At 44.9% G+C, this 19775-nt stretch overlaps 1 protein-coding gene across 1 annotated transcript in view; it reads left to right on the plus strand.

The window, feature by feature from the left end:
- Window positions 1–19775, plus strand: part of KIAA1549L (KIAA1549 like) — a 284536-nt gene that overhangs the window by 210133 nt on the left and 54628 nt on the right. The window contains exons 14-16 of the mRNA XM_073808743.1: window positions 3318–3496; window positions 10519–10736; window positions 17565–17694. Of these exons, the coding sequence (XP_073664844.1) occupies window positions 3318–3496; window positions 10519–10736; window positions 17565–17694 (527 nt within the window). The remainder of the gene's footprint in view (window positions 1–3317; window positions 3497–10518; window positions 10737–17564; window positions 17695–19775) is intronic.

Here is a 19775-nt window from a genome sequence, read left to right on the forward strand (position 1 = left end):
GTCGTGGGGCAGGTGGGACAGGAGGAGGACAAGCATCAGAGAGCTTGGAGGATGAATCACTACTTTCTTAGTAGGGGCCCTTGAGGATTTGTCAGAAATATTAGCTCAAAAACAGTTTCAGTTTATTCTTTCTTTGCCTTGCCAGTGAGATGAAGACTCACTTATTATTTGATAAGCAACACCAGAGGGCAGTGATTCTAGTTGTAAATTATTTGTCTTTGAGCTTTAATAAAGGTTCCCCCAAAAGAAAATGTTTTAAGAGCATTTTCTGCTTCACATGGGAAGGTTCTCCCCATGCCAGTTCAAGCATAAAGAAATGAAATCTCCCTTTCCAGCCTAATATACTGAAGTTCACACCAGCAATGCAAATAAAACACAAATAGATACAGGGTGGATGCCTGGTGGCATTTACTGTGATGATGTGATGATGTTCTAGGATACTTCCTCAATTTCACTGTGGCCCTTTTCTTTAGCATTGTCCGATGCTTTTTTCTTTAGGGATAAATTATGCTTTAAATATTCCCACGAATCTGCTGTACTCACATAACATTTTAATGTATTAATATTTAATGCAATGCCTTTTAATGTATTTTTTCCATACAGTCCTTTTGCGGGGAGGATAACTATTTTGCTCTTAAACCTAGAGGAATTATTGTGCAAATCTGAATATGACTTTGAGAGATAGTGGAAAGGAACTGCAGTTTATACAGTTTCTAGGGTGTTCTTTTCCTGTCCCATTATAGTTATGCTCCCCCCCTTCCCTCCACGGGGTGAGGAGTAAGGGTGTCACAACCCAGAAGCAATAAGAATGCTAGGTATCATCTCTTCAACCTCGGAATGGTTAACTTTTACATGTTTAATTGTTCTGCAAGTACTAACAGCATCTCTTTTTCCAAGTCAGGAAATTTTAGTCATTCCTTTATTCATTCATTTATTCAGCAAATCCCTATTGAAAGCCAACTGCATGTGAGACATTGCTAATTGCAAAGGCATGAGCCTTTAAAAAGATGGGAAAGAATGGAGCTCTTCTATTCTAGTGGCAGGGGGTGGGAGCTGATTAAATCAATACAACAAATCAATAGTGATAAATGCATTGAAGAAAATACAGCAGAGTGATGAGGTGAGTTTTTTTTAGATTGGTGGATAAGGTAAGTCTTTTTTAAGCTGCAACTTGAAAAATAAGAAGGAACTAGGCATGTAAAGATCTGGGGAAAGAGCAAATGCAAAATCCTGGAGGTGGGAACAAGCCTGCTGTGTTCAAGGCAGCCATTGTGGCTGGAGCAGAGAGGCTCAGGGAAGAAGTGGGAAATGAGCTCAGCAAGGTAGCCAGGGCCACATGGTACAGGACCTTGTAGGTCACAGTAAAGACTCTGGATTTTATTCTGAGAGAGATGAAGCCTTCAGAGGGTTCTGATCAGAGGAGTGCTGTGATCTGGTTATCTTTTGAAAAGATAATCCATCCTGGCTGCTGGTGGAGTGTGTATTTTAGAGGTAGGAGGACAAGAGTGGAAGCAGAGGAGGGGCATTGTTTAGGAAGTGTATTGGTTACTTATCACTGTGTAACAAATTACCCCAACATCTAGCAACCGAAATGACAATCTAAATTTATTATCTCACGTAGTATCTGTGGGTCAGGAATTCAGAAGTGGTTTAATTGGGTGGCTCTGGGTTCAGAGTATCTCATGAGGTTGCAGTCAAGATATTGGCCTGGGCTGTAGCCATTGAAAGGCCTCACCGGGCCTGCAGAACCCACTCATAAGATGGCTCACTCACATTATTGTTGTCAGGAGTCTCAGTTTCTTGCCACATGGACGTCTCCATAGGGCTCCTTGAGTGTTTGCATAACACGACAGCTGACTTTCCCTAGAGGGAAGTGATCCAAGAGAGAGCAAGGTGGAAGCAACAATGCTTTTTTACGACCTAGCCTTGGAAGAGATACATTGCCATTTCTGCAATTTCCTGTTTTGTTACACAGGTTAATCCTATGTGGTTGTGAATATCGGGAGGCAGGAATTACTGGGTGCCGTATTGGAGGCTGGGTTTCATAGGAGTTGTCTGGTGGGAGATACTGGTAGGAAAGCAAGAATTGCCCAGCAAAACTACACTCTAAAAAGATATATGCATCTGGTAACACATCTGAATAGAGATTTTCCTCTGTCATTGGCTTCTTGGTGGCCTGCTGTTCACAAATAAGTCCACAGAACCCAAAAATCCTCCAATTATAACCCATGGTTAGACTCTGAGGTGTTTTAGCCACATTGCAAACTAACAATTTACTTGGCTCAATTTGACAAATCTTCTGTGATTATGATAAGTGACAGAATGGTACAAACTATGTTTCTCGATAATTTAAATGACATCTCAATCTCTCGAGACGGGAGGGAAGATGAATACACTTCTATTACATTCATATTTCATATAACACCTATTTTGCCCCTAAATTGCCGGCTGGCTTGGTCGTTTGAACAGGCTTAATTTATCTCTTGCCGAGCCATGCTCAATAAACTGTCATTCATATGGTTACTTAATGGGAACGTGCTTTAAGAACAAGTAAATCAGCAAGGTAGCCCTGGCCCTCCAACATCCTCCGTCAGCTTAGCTGTGGAAGCGCAGGCAGATGGCTGTCTTGCAGCAATCACAGCAGAATCCTCTGTCAGAGGGGAGAATTAATTTAACAGAGTGTAGGTGGAAATCGCTCTACTTAATTAGGGGAGTCGTCTGTAGCTTTAAATTCGTTTCTCGGGCGGTTATTTCTTAACTTTCTTTTGTTTTAGTCACATGACAGAAACCAAACCCTAGTCATTGAAGAAGCAGTCTTTAGAAAGAAAGAAAAAGTTTCAGGAGCAATTACTGTGGCTGGTTGACCAGGGAAGACTCGTGACCTTCACATGATGCCAAAATGGGTAGCTTTGGTGGCAGAGACTAAACTGAATGCTGTTATTCTCTTGATTGTCGTATTTTAAGAATAGTTGCCAGGTTTGGCCAAATGGCACTTTTCCCATCTCCGACTCAAACATAGAGAACAAATTTACTTTTTTTTTTCAAGTGTGTTCTGTCACAGTTTTGAAGGAATGGTTTTTACTTTTTGAATTCAAACCAATGGAGGGGTGAAGAGTGTAGATCTTAAATTAAAAAAAAAAAAAAAAAGAAAGAAAGCCACGAGCAGGAGTGAGCCATTGGCACAGAACCAGACACTGTCGTTCCTGAGGTCATTTTGAGCAAAGTCATATCCTTCGGCCGTGAGCCTCTCATATATTCCCCCACGGTGGCGCAGCTTCCGCACACCAGAAAATCAATGTGTTTATGTTGTGCTTTAGTGCCGGCGAGCGACGAAGAGGAAGGAGCCGTCCTCTTTGACAGCTCTGGCAAGGCGGCTGCTGATCCCTTTGACACGTCTTCTGGGTCTGTGCAGCTCATTGGAATAAAACCCACAGCCCTCCCCGTGGTGCACCCCACCTCGGACAGGAGCCAGGAGCCGGTCGTACTCAACGGCGAGGTGAGCACCTGAGGACCAGAGCAGGAGAGAGCGGGTACAGCCAGGCCTCCGTGGATGCAGACTAAGGAGTAGCACCTGGGGGTCCTGGGTGCAGGTTGCATCCAGGTGTACGGGGCTCTGGGGGTCATTTTTACCTCTGCATGCGTGGGCCTCAGCAGAACTAATCAGGACACAAGTCACCCCAAACCAGTTTGCTGAGTGATGTTTTCAGAGCATTTTCTACCTTCATTAGAAAGCCCAAAGGGGACTTTTTAAAAACTGTAGTTGTGAAGAGAAACATCAGAAATCCTGCTTCCCCAGCACGTCACCCACACAGCCTGCTGTCTTTCTTGATACTCAACTGGTCAGGATGGCACGTCTGTTGCAGTGGTGGTGAGAGGCACTTGAATTGATAGGGGACCGGAGGAGATCCAGACCGGGATATGGCCCACTATCTAGGCTTTGAAATGACTTTTACTCCTTTGAGCAAGCTTGAGACAACCCTTTGCCTGCTTCCAGGAGGATATCGATGGATATCATGATGTTAACCAATTTTCCTAAGTCTGAAAAAAATGATTAATGTACACGAGAATAATGATTCCACCAAAGAAAAACAGATAGATGGATGGGTGGGTGGGTGGATGGATGGATGGATGGAGATAGATAGATAGATTGATAGAGGCAGTTTAGGGGAGAGCAAGAGAGTAAATTGGGTAAAAATTATCTGCCATTTCTCCATCTCCTGCAGCAGAATGGTCAGTGGGCTGAAGACGTTTATGGTCCTTTAAGGCCATGCATGTGGAACCTGCATGTGAATACATTACACATGTATGCACGCACACACGTACTTTCATATATTTTTCTCTGTTGTTAAGCTGTCAGGTTGGTTTTTCACTTCATTAGTTTATACCCAGCTATGGTTACCTGCATCAGGAGGGAGATTGCCTAAGCTTTGAAGTCTCTTTACCCTCACACCCGGAGGACAATGCGACAGCCCCATGCAGCTGTGTATTGTAAGCGCACTTAGCGGTTTGTCTGCGTCCCCCATCGAGGCCACGTATAAAAGCCTGTTACAGACCTGATTCAGGAAGCTCCTCTGGTTTTCTGGACAGAAAGACCGAACTGCCCGGAGGTGTGATGAGTTGAGGTTCATCAACTTTAAAAATAATTTAACTGGGAATTCCCTGGTGGTCCAGTGGTTAAGACTCAGTGCTTTCACTGACGTGGGCCCAGGTTTGATCCCTGGTCGGGGAACTAAGATCCCACAGGCCGCACGGCATGGCCAAAAATAAATAAATAAAACTAAAAAGAACTTAACTGGTTGTGGACTTATAGAGCACTTCTATTCCAACCTCATTCTTTTTAGACAAAGCAACTGAAGCCAGAGGGCTCAGGTGGCTTGCTCAAAGTTGCACTGCAGGTTATTGCAACAGTATGATGCTCAGGCCCCCTGGCTCCCTGTCCAGTGCTCGCTCCTTCCCTCTCTTTGACTTCCTGTGGCCCATTAGTGAAAAAAAGCATTGTGCTTGAAAGAGTATGGACTCTCCAGCCATGCTGCAAGAATGTGAATCCCACCTCTTCTACTTACTATCTTTGTGACCTTAGGCAGGTTAATTTATCTGTGCCTCAGTATCTCCATCTGTACAATGGGACTGTTGTGAGGATCAAATGAGTTAATACATGTAAAGCACTTAGAACAGTGCCTAGCCTACAAGTACGTTATTATTACTGTCATCATCATCATTAGTCAGCTAATGAGCAAGGATTCACTGATCGTGTACTTTATGCCCTTTGGCCCTATAACGTGGGAACCTGTATATCTTCTTAAAGCCAATCACAGCCAGTGAATCTTTCCTTATACACAGTTCTGCCACTGGACATGCAAGCCCAGTGATTAGAGGCCTCTGAGGTTATCACTAACGCACTGGTAACTGCTCTTCATTAAGACCCTCTGCCCAGTATGGGCCCAGGTGATGGCTGTCATGCCTGGATCTTTTCATTCCCAGCTTAGCCATGTGAATGTCCTGGGGACAGGTTCCAGATCTCGGCTAAATCTAACTTACCACTCCCTTTTTCTGCCAGGCCCATCACCCTGTCACAGGAGAACAGATGAGCATTTTCCCTGTCCAGAGGATGCATGTTACACTTTGGTAGCCAAAGGAATAGACCTTGCTGACGTTTGGATTGGAAAGGAGCCCTGAACTGTTCTCTGTAATTTACTGCCTTGTGGCATTTGAGGCAGATTGTCTTATAATTTTCCTCTTTCTCCTCTTATGGGCAGCTTGTATAAGTGAAGAAAGTACAGCCTCAAAGCCATAAATTTTCCTTTTATGAATTATAGGTAATTCTTTTAAATATTATTTTAAAGAAAACATAATAACAGCAAAGTTCAGAAAGTAAGAAAGATCACTGTAACTTCACTACCCTAATACATCCTCTGTTTTCATTTTTTCCACCTTCACGCTTTTGATCAAGCGCATGATATTTTAGAATCTCATCATAGACAGACAACTTTATATCTTGTATCTTAAGCACTTGCTGTGTTGCTGTTGTCTTTCTGACGATCATTGTGAATGACCTGATTGAGTAGGTGCACCGTTGATTGGGAAACTACTCTCCCATTGTTCAAACCAGGTATTTTTGGTTTTAGTTTTCATGCATGACTTTTAAAAAGTTTTTATTTTGAAAATAATTTTAGATTTACAAAAGAGTTGCTGTAGTAGGACAGAGAATTCCGTTACCCAGCTAGTTTTTTACCTGCTACCCCTACTGTTAACATATTCTGTAACCATAGAATAATGATCCAACCCAAGAACATAACATTGGTACAATACTATTGACTAATGTGCAGATCTCATTTGAATTTCACCGGTTTTCCCGCTTATGTCCTTCTCCTGTTCTGGAATCCAGTCCAGGATCCCACATGGCATTTAGTTGTCTTCTGAGTCTCCTCCAGTTTGGGACAGTTTCCTTCTTTGTGACCATTTTGTCTTTCATGACCGTTACTCTTTTGAAGCCAGTTACCATGTAGAATGTCCCTCAATTTGGATTTGTCTGATGTTTTCTTATGACTGGATTGAGGTTATAAAGTTTTGGCATAACTATGGGAATGTTGTGGCCTTTCGTGGGCATTGCATCAGGAAGTACTTGATACTGATATGTCTGATTACTGGTGATGTTAACTTTCATCTCTGACTTTGAACTTCTCTTGGAACGTTGTTTCAGGAGAGATTCCAGAAATGGATTCCTGGCTCAGAGGATGTCATGCTACCTTCTTCTCTTTACTGGTTTTCTCAGTGGCAGGCAGAATGAGGGAACAATTAAAGATTTGTGAGATGCTACCAACCTAAAGCTATCATCAGGGCCCAGGTTGGGGAGATCTTTGCAAGAGTTAGAAAAAGTATGTCCCTCAGTCTGTTTCTTCAAATGCTGTAAAAATAAAGCATCTAAGATGCAGCCTCGTGTTAGTGAACCTTGGGCTTCGTACGTTGGTTGATACGTATCTTACCACTGGATGAATTCATTGCTAGGATAACCTAGCAGTGTGGAGTGTCAGGACTGGAGTCTCTGCTTGCACATTGAACTACATCCTGGGCATTTGGGAGTTTATCTTAGAGGATGGGCTATAGTTACTCAGGCTCATGACTCCGGAGCTAGCTGCACGGATCCTCGAATGGGCTTTGATAAAACACCACACTCTCACCACAACTTGTTGGCCAGACACAGCTAGTGCTGTATCTAATCCTCAAAGCCCCCAGGTGTTGGTTTACATTGTTATAGGCTGCTTCTTGCAACTGGCTTGCCCCTTCCTCTTTCCCTCCTGAAACAGGAACCAGAAAGGATGCAACCAGAGTAACTCTCATGGGCAAGAGGAAGGAACAGGGACATTCTAAGACTTCAGTGCAGCCTGTGGCCTGTCTGCCTTCCTTTGTTCATCTTGCCCCTGCCCCAGCACACCCACTCCCACAGTGCTGCACCCATGCTGCTCAGCCCAAAGCCCCCTCACTGCCCCACTCCACCCACGTCTGCTCACCTTAGTGCTCTGTGCTCCCAAAGCTACTCATTCCCCTTCCCCTTCTCTCTGTCAAGCTCCCTCTCCCTTACTCTTAGATGTAAAGGAACCCCAAACAACCCACATTAGCGATAATAACATTTTAAAGTCATTCTCAGTGATGGTCACGTTGCAAGCATGCCATGCGTGTGAACTCATGCAAATCCTCAGAACAGCCCTACGAGGGCAGTAGTATTATCTGCCTCTTCACCTAACGAATCTGAGGCACAGAGAAGTTAAGTAATGTGCCCAGGGTCACGTAGCTAGGGAACGACAGAGCTGGGATTTAAACCAGGCAGTTGATCTGGTCCCCAGAACCTACACCCTTAGCCACAGCTTTATGCTGCTCCATCATTAAGATGCAAATGACTGAAAGCAACGGTATTATCCTCCCAAGTGTGTTTGCATATTAACCCACTGAGCTCTGGTGAACATTTCATGAAGAGTTGGGAATGAGTGAGAGACAGAGATTGACTTTAAAAGGAGATTCTTCCCCTGTGTTACTTGCAAGTAAGTTTGGCTCAAGTGGGGACCCTGCTCCTGTGCTTACCTGTGACAGTGGGGGGAACTGGGGGAAAGAGGGGAGCAATTCCCTCAGCAGAAGGGAATACTGCCGACCTTAGTTTTTGGAGTCTTGATGTTCTAGCAGATTTTAAGTTAATTATCCAAATAGAAGAGCCTTAAGAAGAAAAAAAGCTTAATCTAAAGTATCATCAGCAGCATGGGCAGTGAGTCAGGGACTGGCCAGAAGCCCAGCATCCCAGGCTGTGGGTCCTTGCTACCTGGGGGACTTTCAAGTCCAGGAGGGACACAAAGTGGGAAAGACAACTGTACCCCTTCCTCCCTCTGTCCCCCGTTGGCATTGGCTGCAACAGTGAGGAAGCTCCTGTGCCACGTCCCGGGGGCCTCAAATTTCTGACCCCAAGACCATTGGACCTTATGCCTTCTCGAACCCCCTAATTGTTTCTTCAAACACGCTGTTTTGTAGCAGTCTAATATAGAACACGAACAGGAGCATGGAGGGCTGCTCTGTTGGTTGGGGACCAGACCCCACAGCTTAGCTGTCTTTTTTTTTTTTTTTTTTTTTTTGCGGTACGCAGGCCTCTCACTGTTGTGGCCTCTCCCATTGCGGAGTACAGGCTCCGGACGCGCAGCCTCAGCAGCCATGGCTTACGGGCCCAGCTGCTCCACGGCATGTGGGATCTTCCCGGACTGGGGCACGAACCCGTGTCCCCTGCATCGGTAGGCGGACTCTCAACCACTGCGCCACCAGGGAAGCCCATTAGCTGTCTTCTTGCTGCCTCCGTACTTTCCTGGCTCCTGAGGACCCTCCTGGAGCTCTGGGGCAACAGTTCTTAACCCAGGTCCCTGGACTTGCTGAAGCTATTGGCTTTTGGAGGGCAAGACTCCTAATTCTCATAAGATTCTCAGCTGACCTTCCAAAATGACACAAATCCATGGGATATAATTTGAAAACCAATGCTCAGTGCCAGAGGTTTCTCACCCAGGTGCTGGACCAGAGTCAGCTCTGGGACTTTTTTCAAACTACAGATGCCCAGGCCCCACTCTTGAAGATTCGGATTCAGTAGGTCTGGGGTAGAGTCTGGGCCTATGGATTTTTTGCCAGCTCTGTATCCAGCGCCAGTGCACTGCCAGATGACCATTGCCTTGCACATCTTCCCAATGGAAAGACCCAACTCTGGCAAGCCCACACCAACCTCAGCCCTCAGCCATGCTTGGGGTGGAATCTACCAGTCCAGGGGCTTAGACTTTGGACCTTCTGTACTTCCTCGTCTTCTCATCCTGAGAGGCAGTGTACATGGTAGCTAACTGTGCAGACTCAGAGCTCTGACATGGGCTGTCCAAGGTCAAACCCTGACCCCACCACTGATTATCTGTGAGGACTGTGAGAAAGCTCCTTAATCTCATCTGTATAAGGGGGAATGAAATAACCTGCCTATGGGTTGTCATGAAGGTTAAGAAGACTTCACTTCACACACATTAAGTCACTCCAGTGATTGTACATCACAGACTCTATAAGGGGAGCTCTTACTTAGTTTGCTAGGGGTCCCAACTCTGCACTTTACTAAATCAGCCGTTTGGGGGCCTCAGTTTCCTCATCTGTCAGGTGGAAGTCATCCCCACACTTACCAGACTTTCCATGATTGTCCCTTGAAATTACAGCTGTGAACATGCTCTCTACAGTGTACATGATCATACAGATGTAGTCAAGTCCGATTACCAGCAGCACTAACGGTTCTCCATATCATTCAGTGTCAGTCAGATTTCACTATTCAGCTCTGTTTGTGGGAGTAACATCCTCATCATTTGTTACGTATTTAGCAAAGTCATCTGCTTGTATCTTTGACAGGTGAGCAGGAACTGGTTGGCAATAGCGACCATGCAAGGCTTCTTTCAAGAAAGCTATAGGTTGACAAGAATAAGCTCTCAAGTGCAGGTCGATAGAGTGGGGAGACCTTGGGAGCAGGGTGTCTGCTCCCCTTTCCCACCCCATTCATCTCAACTCTACTCCTTCAGGAACTGGCTGTCTTATCCAGACACCAGCCAGACCGCGAGGGGAGGCCACTGGGCTGCTCAGGGCTGGAGCTAGAGTCGGAACCCCAAGTCTAGCTGGGTTGCCAAGTCCGAGTCTTCCACACAGGGGAACCAAAAGGGTTTAGGCGGGACTAAGGCCCACACCACAAAGCTAAAATTGCAGAGTCGGGCCTAGACCCGAGTAGACTCGAACAGATGGGCAAGGGCGCCCTGCGGGAAGGTCTCAGGTGACCTAGGCAAGCGCCAGGCTCCACACTGTTTGTGGTCCACTCTTGAGGGCTGGTCTTGGCATGGGACACAGGTGGGTCTGGCTGGCTCAAAGGACCAGAGGTGAAGCCCAGGATGGCTTTTCCAGGAGTTGTGACTGTCTGATGAAGCTTCCTGTCTGTGGGCTGTGCCTGGTCAGGTGTGGGCCTGAGACTGTCTCTCTCCCCAGGTGAACAAAGCCCTGAAGCAGAAGTCAGACATCGAGCATTATCGGAACAAGCTGCGCCTCAAAGCCAAGAGGAAGGGCTACTACGACTTCCCTCCGGTGGAGGCGGGCAAGGCTCAGATGGAAAGAAAAAAGATGTATGAAAAAGCCCCAAAGGAAATCGAGCACGTTTTGGATCCAGACCCAGAAATGTGTGCCCCATTCACTGAGGCTAAAAACAGGTGCAGTCCCTAAGGGATTCTCTGAAGGTTGCTGTACTGTTAGTGGGATGAGGGCAGGGTGTGCCTCGGGCAATACAGTCTGGGTCTCTGGATCTGTTTGTTACTTTAGGACTATCGTCTTTGCAGGCTGCTGGTCTGGGCCACACTGGTCTGTACGAACGGGAGTTCCACAGTGAGTCTGGAAGAGAATAAAACTGAAGCCGTTAAAAAAAAATACTTGTGCAAACAACCATAATTGTCCTTTAGCTGAATGATGTTTTCAAACCTGTAGCTGTTTCAGAGCTGGGTTCAGATATAGTTATCACCCACCTTGTTATGCAACTTCCAGATCAAGGGACAGTGTATTCGTCAATTATTTTAGTGGCTCTTGCATAAGAAAAACAGAACGCATGCCTCACCTTTTCATTCAGCTTCAGTAAGTATTTACTGCACCGCTACTGCAATCTCCATGCCGAGTTCCTCTTTCATTCATAGACTTGTTCATTCACTTGCCATTTATTGTCACCTGCTCTGTATTGGGCACCACGCATGATCCTGGATACTGTCATGGTCACATGTTCATTCATTCAATTCATTCCAAATTTTATGGTGGACAAGACAGCCCAATCACTGCTCTTGTGGAACTTAAGGTCTGATGGGAGAGAAAGATCACCACCCCAAAAGTTCATTGCTCACAAGTGCAATGGGTGTTTGAGATGTGAGCTGCTGTGACAGTCGAAAAGGTGGGCCTGGCCTAGCAAGAGATGGGTAGGCCTGGTGGTTGGAATTGGCATCTCTCCAAGCTTTGCGGCTAATTCAGCAGGGGGTGGCCTCACCTGCTGGGAAAAGGGGTAGAGGTGAGCAAAGCTAGATAGGCCCGCCTTTCTTCTTTGCCTTCCCTCTGAGGCATTTCCCCAAAAGCATTTTCATGATTTGAGAACCTCTCTTTCAAATACTCCTTGGCAGTGGCCCCTTGACTTTGAGCTGCCAGTGCTCCAACCCATCCTGTAGCCTTGGCAGACGTACCCTCTTCAGAGGTCCCCGGGGAGGACAGGATGGTTCCTGGCCTGAGTGGGTATTTATTCAAAGCCAAAATGACTATGTGGCAGGCTTAGATGGAAGCCATAAAATCAAGCTGCTATATTTTATGCATGGAATCACCATAATTTATTTTTAATAATGAAAGGGGAGAATTCTAAGCCAGTGTTTCATTTACCAGGCTTCTCATTAGGCTTGGTGGGGATACCAAGCTGTTGATCTAAAGTCATACTGTGATGGGATCACAATGTGTGTGCCACCAAGTTGATAACTGTAGGAAAACAAGAGAAGAACATATGTAGATGTTATTGGGAGGCTGGGGCTTCTTTAGCTTCCACTTTATACTTTGGGTCTTTTTACTTCAGGGGTCTTTTATAGACGAGGGCGGGGAGTTTTTTTGCTGGGTTTCCTGCTGATACTTGGGAAATGAATCAAAAGCCCTGTACAAGGAAGAGGAACTGAGTTTGGAAATTTTTGAGAAATGAAACTTTCCGTTAAGGTATTTTATAAGGAGAATGAGCAAAACTTTTTTCTGGAGAGGTGCGTCTCCACTGCCTAACGAAAGGTCAGGCCAGATTCTGAAGGCCCTTTGATGGCCTGCTGATGCTGGAATGATAAAGGTAATTTTTAGGAAATGTCTGTTGAAGAAATGATTTAATTAAAATGTTTGACCAGCTAAGGGAAAAATAGAGATAACAACAAATCAGGTGAGGTGGGGGGTAGGAAAGGAGATGGGGTCAGCAAGAGACTGGGACGAGAAGAGAAAGATTAATAGAGAAAAGGAGAGTAACAGAGGCTCAGTAAGCTCTTGGGTGCTATTCTTTTTTTTTTAAGCTTTTTAAAAAAAATTAATTTTTAATTAATTTTTGGCTGCGTTGGGTCTTCGTTGCTGTGTGTGGGCTTCCTCTACTTGTGGTGAGCGGGGGCTACTCTTCATTGCGGTGCACGGGCTTCTCATTGCGGTGGCTTCTCTTGTTGTGGAGCACGGGCTCTAGGTGCATGGGCTTCAGTAGTTGTGGCCCACGGGCTCAGTAGTTGTGGCTCATGGGCTCTAGAACGCAGCGTCCGTAGTTGTGGCACACGGGCTTAGTTGCTCTGCAGCATGTGGGATCTTCCCGGACCAGGGCTCAGACATGTGTCACCTGTGTTGGCAGGTGGGTTCTTAACCACTGTGCCACCAGGGAAGCCCCTCGGGTGCTATTTTTGTCACACCCCACTGTTGACTCCAGGCACTGTCCACTGCTACCTGCTGTGTGTGTTACCTGTTATCACAGGTTAGACTTGCCCGTTAATTACTGTTCACAGTTCAACTTGTTAGAGGTTCTGCTCTCAGTGACCTAGCCCCTGCAAGGCACAAGTAAGGGACTCATTCTCTAGGCCAGAGGTCGCATCAATAACCAGAATCTTACCCTGAGACCTAAATAAAGCAAAGACAAAGTTTAGATTCCAAATGATGACTCATCCTGATACCCTTTAAAAGAGTTTTCACAGGGCTTCCCTGCTGGCGCAGTGGTTGAGAGTCCACCTGCCAATGTAGGGGACACGGGTTCGTGCCCTGGTCCGGGAAGATCCCACATGCCGCGGAGCGGCTGGGCCCATGAGCCATGGCCGCTGAGCCTGCGCGTCCGGAGACTGTGCTCCGCAACAGGAGAGGACACAACAGTGAGAGGCCCCAACAGTGAGAGGCCCATGTACCGCAAAAAAAAAAAAAAAAAGAGTTTTCACAGCTTTTTTTTAAAAGTCAGAGCACACCCCCCTTTTTATTTTATAAACTCTTACCCAGAGACACAGAGTATGTAATATAACTGAGGCAGGTGCTGTCAGAGGCCCCCTACATGTCCCCTCAGCCCCCCTATAGGCCAGCAGCATCCTTCATCTGTGACTCTGACATGAGCCCCCGACCAGAAGTGTCAGGTACTTAATGTGCTCTGGAGCAGCTGTAGTCACTGACAGATGGGAACTGATGGATAAAGACCCCTGGCAGAAGAACTATACACTGTTGTAATAACCACGTTGTCTGGTTTCTATGTTTGATGATTTGACATCTGGGACCTTGCCCCTGGAGAAACTGCCCCTCCCAGGGCTGGCTAGACTTTTCTTAGGGATAGTAAGTCTCACGTGCAAGTGCACTTGTTAGACACAAACCAAACAAGCTGGAGCCCAGACTCCAGCTGCCTCTTGCACACAGGGCTTTTGCAATCTGAGCCCCCAGCGTCCCTGCCCGAATCACCCTGGCCGGGTACCAGACAAACAGGGACAGCTCCCATGTCCCAGAGTCTGCCAGAATCTTTCAAGTGAGCCAGTCCTAAGCCTGCTTACCCTGCCTTGCCAGTTCTTTCCCATGAAAGCCACAATAAAGGCTCTTGCCCACATTTTCCCCACACTCCCACTGCCTTGTGACTGACCTTTGTGCTTTCCATGTGGCCCTCCATAGTGTGGCATGCCCTTTCCTCTTGAGATCTGTGAATATACGAGCTATCTTTTCAATGGCAGTCATCCCCTGATCTGTTGGTTTTACCATACCTGAATAATAATGAAACCTACATTTTATTTTATTTTATTTTTATTATTATTATTATTTTTTGCGGTACGCGGGCCTCTCACTGTCGTGGCCTCTCCCGTTGCGGAGCACAGGCTCCAGACGCGCAGGCTCAGCGACCATGGCTCACGGGCCTAGCCGCTCTGCGGTATGTGGGATCTTCCCGGAGGGGGGGCACGAACCCGTGTCCCCTGCATCGGCAGGCGGACTCTCAACCACTGCGCCACCAGGGAAGCCCGAAACCTACATTTTAAAACATGTGTCTCTCACACTCCTCTAGTGAGTTTGAGCCCCCGATGCCCAAAACAGTGATCTGCTCTGGATCATATCCTTTATTGGCCTCCTTTCCTTCCCTCTCTCATTTTCCCACTTCCCAACTTGTGCTTCCTGGAACCCTCTCCCAAACAAACCACTTCTACTTCTACTCAGATCATCACAGAGCTTGCTTCTGGGGGAACCCAACCTAAGGCAATAACCTATAAAGACAGAGTTTCTCTGATAGAAGCAGGGCGTCTTCCTCCTTCTCAGTGGCTCTAGTCCATCTTTATGGAACCCTAGGGTTCTGTAGAACACAGTTTGGAAACTACATTCTTAAACTATAGTGGTTAATCCCAGGCTCCAAAAAAATCCAAATCATATTTATCATTATCCTCCCAGCAGTGTTTTCAAAGGTTAAAAAGCTTATATCTCAAGTTTGCAAGTTTCAAAATTTGTTAACTTTTAAAGTATAGCAAAAATACCAATAGGAAATGAATATACCTAAGGGAACTCTTATTTGATTAAAATAAGTAATTTCTCTACCTGAAAGCCTAATTTATCTCGAAGTAGTTGCTTGCACATCAGGCACACATTGGTGATCTGGTCAACTGAGATCCATGTCAAACAGCAGTCTTTAAACTGTATATAAAAGAACATTGTCTTTGACGGAAAAGGAGACTGGGGTGTATGCCAGTGTCTAAGGGCTCACCCCCGTTCATGGTTCTTGAAGGGGCTTACACAATCTCACTATTGTATTTCTAATACTTGAAAATAAACGACTTAAATGACAATTGCTAATCCTAGTATTTACTCCTCCATCACCTTTATTAGTAATTGGCAATCTCAGGACAGTTGTGAAGTCTGCTTCTCCCAAAAATGATTTGTAATTAAGTCAAGGGTAAGAATTCTTTGGGATCTGCCTTAACATGTGAATCACTCAGAACAGATTCTGTTTCACGAGGCTGTGCTTCTTTCCTAAAGGAAGCCTCTAATTGCAGATAACTACAGGGCACGTTTGATAACACTAGGTGGTAAGCTCCTATATTAGTCAGGATTCTTTGGGATGTAAATGATGGAAAACCAACACAAACTGGTTAAATAAAAGGGGAATTTACCATTGAACAGGCCAAAGCTTCAGGAGTGGCTAGATCTAAGAGGTCATAGAATGTCTTCCATGTTTACCTTGCTGTTTCTTCACTCTTTGCTGGCCGGTTTTCAGGCAGGCTTTTACCTCAGAGTGGCAAACTGGTTACCAACAACTCTAGGCTTATATCCTATCTTCTTAGAAACCTCAATGCCCAGAGAATGCCTCTTTGCTGGTTGCTGTAGCAAAAGCCTTGAGACTTGGTCTCATTTGACTAACTCAAGTGCCCACCCTCTGACCAGCTGTTATGGCCATGGGGCTGTGATGCTATGACTGTCCAGCCTGAGTCACATGCCTATCCCTGGAGGAAAGCTGGCCCCCAAAGAACATCCTAGTGCTCTTACCTAAAGAGGGTTGTCCTGGATGCCAGGGAAGCAAAGACCACAGAGGCTCTCTAAACAGGTATAAGCTCCTCATGGTGAGGGAGTCGGTCTAATAGTGTGTTTTATTCCCTAGACTAATTGCAAGGGTAGTGTCTTGCCTTGGGAGTTCTAATGTCTGTTCTAGACTAACAGTATGTGAGTGTCATGCTGTGACAAACTGGGTGTGGGATCATGAAAAGGTATCTATATGTCCCAGGTTTCTTCCATAGTCACTGGGAATAAATAATGCAACCTCTTTTCCTTCAACCAATGAATGGATAGAATCTTAGAACCGAGACACAAAATAGGTGGTGTTTGGGGAGTTCTCTGAAGGCAGATGCTCTGAAATGCAAGTTATTTACAGAGAGAAACTTACTGTTGGATGAGAGGGAAGTAGCCAGTGATTTTATCCCACCTTTGTGTGATGAACCCTGCAGGATCATGTGAAAGTCCCTGCTACTAAGAATTGACTCTTGTGCAAGAAGAAGAGCACAGCCACAGCCCTCACTATGTTACTGTTTCTTTCCCCCTCCTCAAAAAATTCCTCTAATGACAAGTGGAAACAAGACAGTGATGATGCATTTCCTAGTGGGAGCTGAGTGGAGCTTCTGAACATGCTACTCCCTGGGCCTGAAATGCTCTATGCCTAGATTGGCATGTGGCTGGCTCTGTTAAGGTGTCTGTCAAAATGTCACCTCTCCAGAGAGGTCTTCCCTGACCATCCTATCTAAAGTCATCCCTCATCCTATCGCCATCTGTCACATCACCTCATTTTTCTTCCTAGCCCTTATTTCTCTTGGAAATTATCATGCGAATTGTCTGTCTCCCTTATTAGAATGTAAGCTCAGGAGAGTGGGGCCATGTCTGTCCTGCTCACTGTGAATCTTCATCATCTTCCACAGTGCCTGGTACATAGTAGCCACTCAGTAAATACTGAATGATGAATAGATGGATGGATGGGCCCCAAATTGCCTTTTGGTTTATAGCTCCTTAACCCAGAAGGGAATCCACTGTGGTAAAGGTAGAAAAGAAAATCTATCAACACTTGTGTTTGAGAAGCTCATTAGCCACAGCGTTTGTTAACGCATCATGGAACCCTGCATGTGAAATCAGAAAGATGAAAAGGAATGGGAGGCTGCCAAGTCAACAAAGCTAACAAAAGCAAGTTTGTTCTTCCAGCATTAGCTGTCCTAGAGGGTCAAGGGAGAGTCCCTGGCCTTGCCATCAGCAGAATTTTAGATGAGGTTACAGTGTTGCAATTGATTATAGTTACCTAGTTTCCATACAAAAGAGCATTTACAATTCAGCCAAATGGTTATAGCATCTGGAAGAAAATTCTTTATTCTACTCTTTCTACAGCCCCTGATGGCCAGGGAACAAATACCATCAATTCTGAGATTCGTGAAGCAAATCCAAACCCTTCATTGGTTGCCTGTAGTTTGGATCAGTGGAGAATTCCATCTGTCAGGGCATTTGCTGCATCATAACAGTTGTTGAATTTTCTTCAGGCAACAGATGAAGAACTCTGTCTACCGGAGTCGGCAATCTCTGAACAGCCCGAGTCCGGGGGAGACGGAGATGGACCTTCTGGTGACTCGGGAGCGACCTCGGCGTGGAATCCGTAACAGCGGATACGATGTAAGTCTCTGGTGGGCCGAGCTGAATACAGCTTTGCTTTGTCCTGAATGCAGAGGGGAGAGAGCATCCTATAATGTTTCAGTTTACTGCATATTAGTGGAATTTTAAAATGCACTAAAATGGTTTCTTTTTTATTATTTATTACCTGTTTTGCAAAGTAAGACTAATTGGAATGTGTCAGAGTAACAAATTATTGCTCAAAGGAGCTCAGTGTCTAAATTCAACCATTATATGAATAGTACGTTATTGATCTTAAACTCAACAGCAATTCTAAATGCCCTTAATTTTTTTTCCCTTTGTCCTTACAAACTCAGTAGGAACTATGGCTGTGGGTTAGAATTCATTTGAACATAGGCTTCTTTTAATCCATAGCACCGTTGAGAAGTTGGATTTGTTCCTGATTTCATAACTCCTCAATATGCCATGGAAACAATGAGATTTCCAACAGAGCGATTTGGTGATTGCATATGATGAAGCACATGCTTATGTGCAAGGATGCTCCAGGCTGTAAAAATGCTTCTAATCCCATCAAACGTCCCCAGATGATGACTTACCATGTGGTGCCTCCTCTCACGTTGTTTGCATCCCGTCACATGTAGTTGGATTTCTACACCCTCAGGACTGGTCATTGTTTGCCACAAAAACTTAAAGTGGGATTTTTTAATGGTCCAATTAAAAGCAGAGATATTACACCTAATTTGAACTCTAATTACCTTCCTTACATTTAAACTTGATATTTGTGTTGGTGATGATACCCTTATCTTTTATTTCTCTTTCCTTTTTTATAGAAAACAGTTTGATGGTTTAGTTTTGTAAAATTCCAGATGCTTTGGGAAAATCTTTTTTTCTCCTCCAGATTAAATTATTCAATGTTAAATTTTCTCCCCATACAAATATTTCTTATACTAAACTTGATCATCAATTTGATAATCAGCCTGTGGTTAAAAATAGGGCGTTTGAAATTTCCAATTAATCTCTCCCTACTAACAGTGAGTATTCTTCCTGGATGCTTGTAGTTTGGGGAACTTCTTCTTCTGCTCGGGACTATTCTGCTGAGGTATGATAGGATTCTTAATTTATTTCAAGATTTGTATTAATAGATTTCTTGTGAGGTTCTAGACACAGACATTTTTACAGTTTGAGGAAATAGGCCAGAGGTTTCCCTATTAGTCTTGAAAAGAGAACACTGCAGGGTTTTTTTTACCACTTTGCCAGGACTTGCAGTACTCACCCAATACTCCTGGAATGTTGTGTAGAACAGTAGGAGAGGGACGATTTTTTAAAGGCGGTTGCTCACCTCTCACAAACATGTATAAATATTCCAATTACAGATTACTTTAGGGGAAGCACACTTCATTTCAATAGATATTTTAAAATATACAACTCTTTGAAAAGTGTGTGTGATCACAAAAACATAAGCAAATATGTTTCCTTTAGAGAAGATGATCACCTAGGGAACAATTTTAGGAATTTAGACTGTTGATGCTGAGAATGAAATTGTTTCTTGTATCTCCTCCTGAGCCTTTTAATCCCATGAGAAGTATTTGCTATCATGTCCTGACTGCGCACACGAGACCAGGCACTATTCTAGTCTTTTTACGGGTATAATCTCATTGAATTGGCAGTCACCAGTCAGGTAGGTACTCTCATCATGTCCGTTGTACAGATGGGAAACCAAGGCTCCAAGCAGTTACATAATAAGTTTACCCGACTCCAGAGCCCATCCCCTTAACCACCACAATACGACCTGCATGTGCCCTCACAACACTGTATATCTGTCTTCTCATAACGTAATATATGCCCAGTATTTCTGATCTCTATAAGATGTCAGGTCTCAACAAAATTCTTGCATGGATAACCCACACAAGCCAAAACTGGACCAGCAGATAAAGTAAAAAATAAGAGTCTTAGTTTTAAACAATGCATGCATTCGTTTTCTGAATCTTGATGTTCCAAAAGTCCTGAATCACTCCTGGCAAAAGAATCCATTAGCTCAGCAGTGAACAGGTCATTCAGTTGGAAACACGTCATGCTTCCTACTGGGTATGGGGATCTTGAAGCCAGGCCAACATTTGCAAGTC

The sequence above is a fragment of the Tursiops truncatus genome, chromosome 8, assembly GCF_011762595.2.
Source record: "Tursiops truncatus isolate mTurTru1 chromosome 8, mTurTru1.mat.Y, whole genome shotgun sequence".
Taxonomy (NCBI): Eukaryota; Metazoa; Chordata; class Mammalia; order Artiodactyla; family Delphinidae; genus Tursiops; species Tursiops truncatus.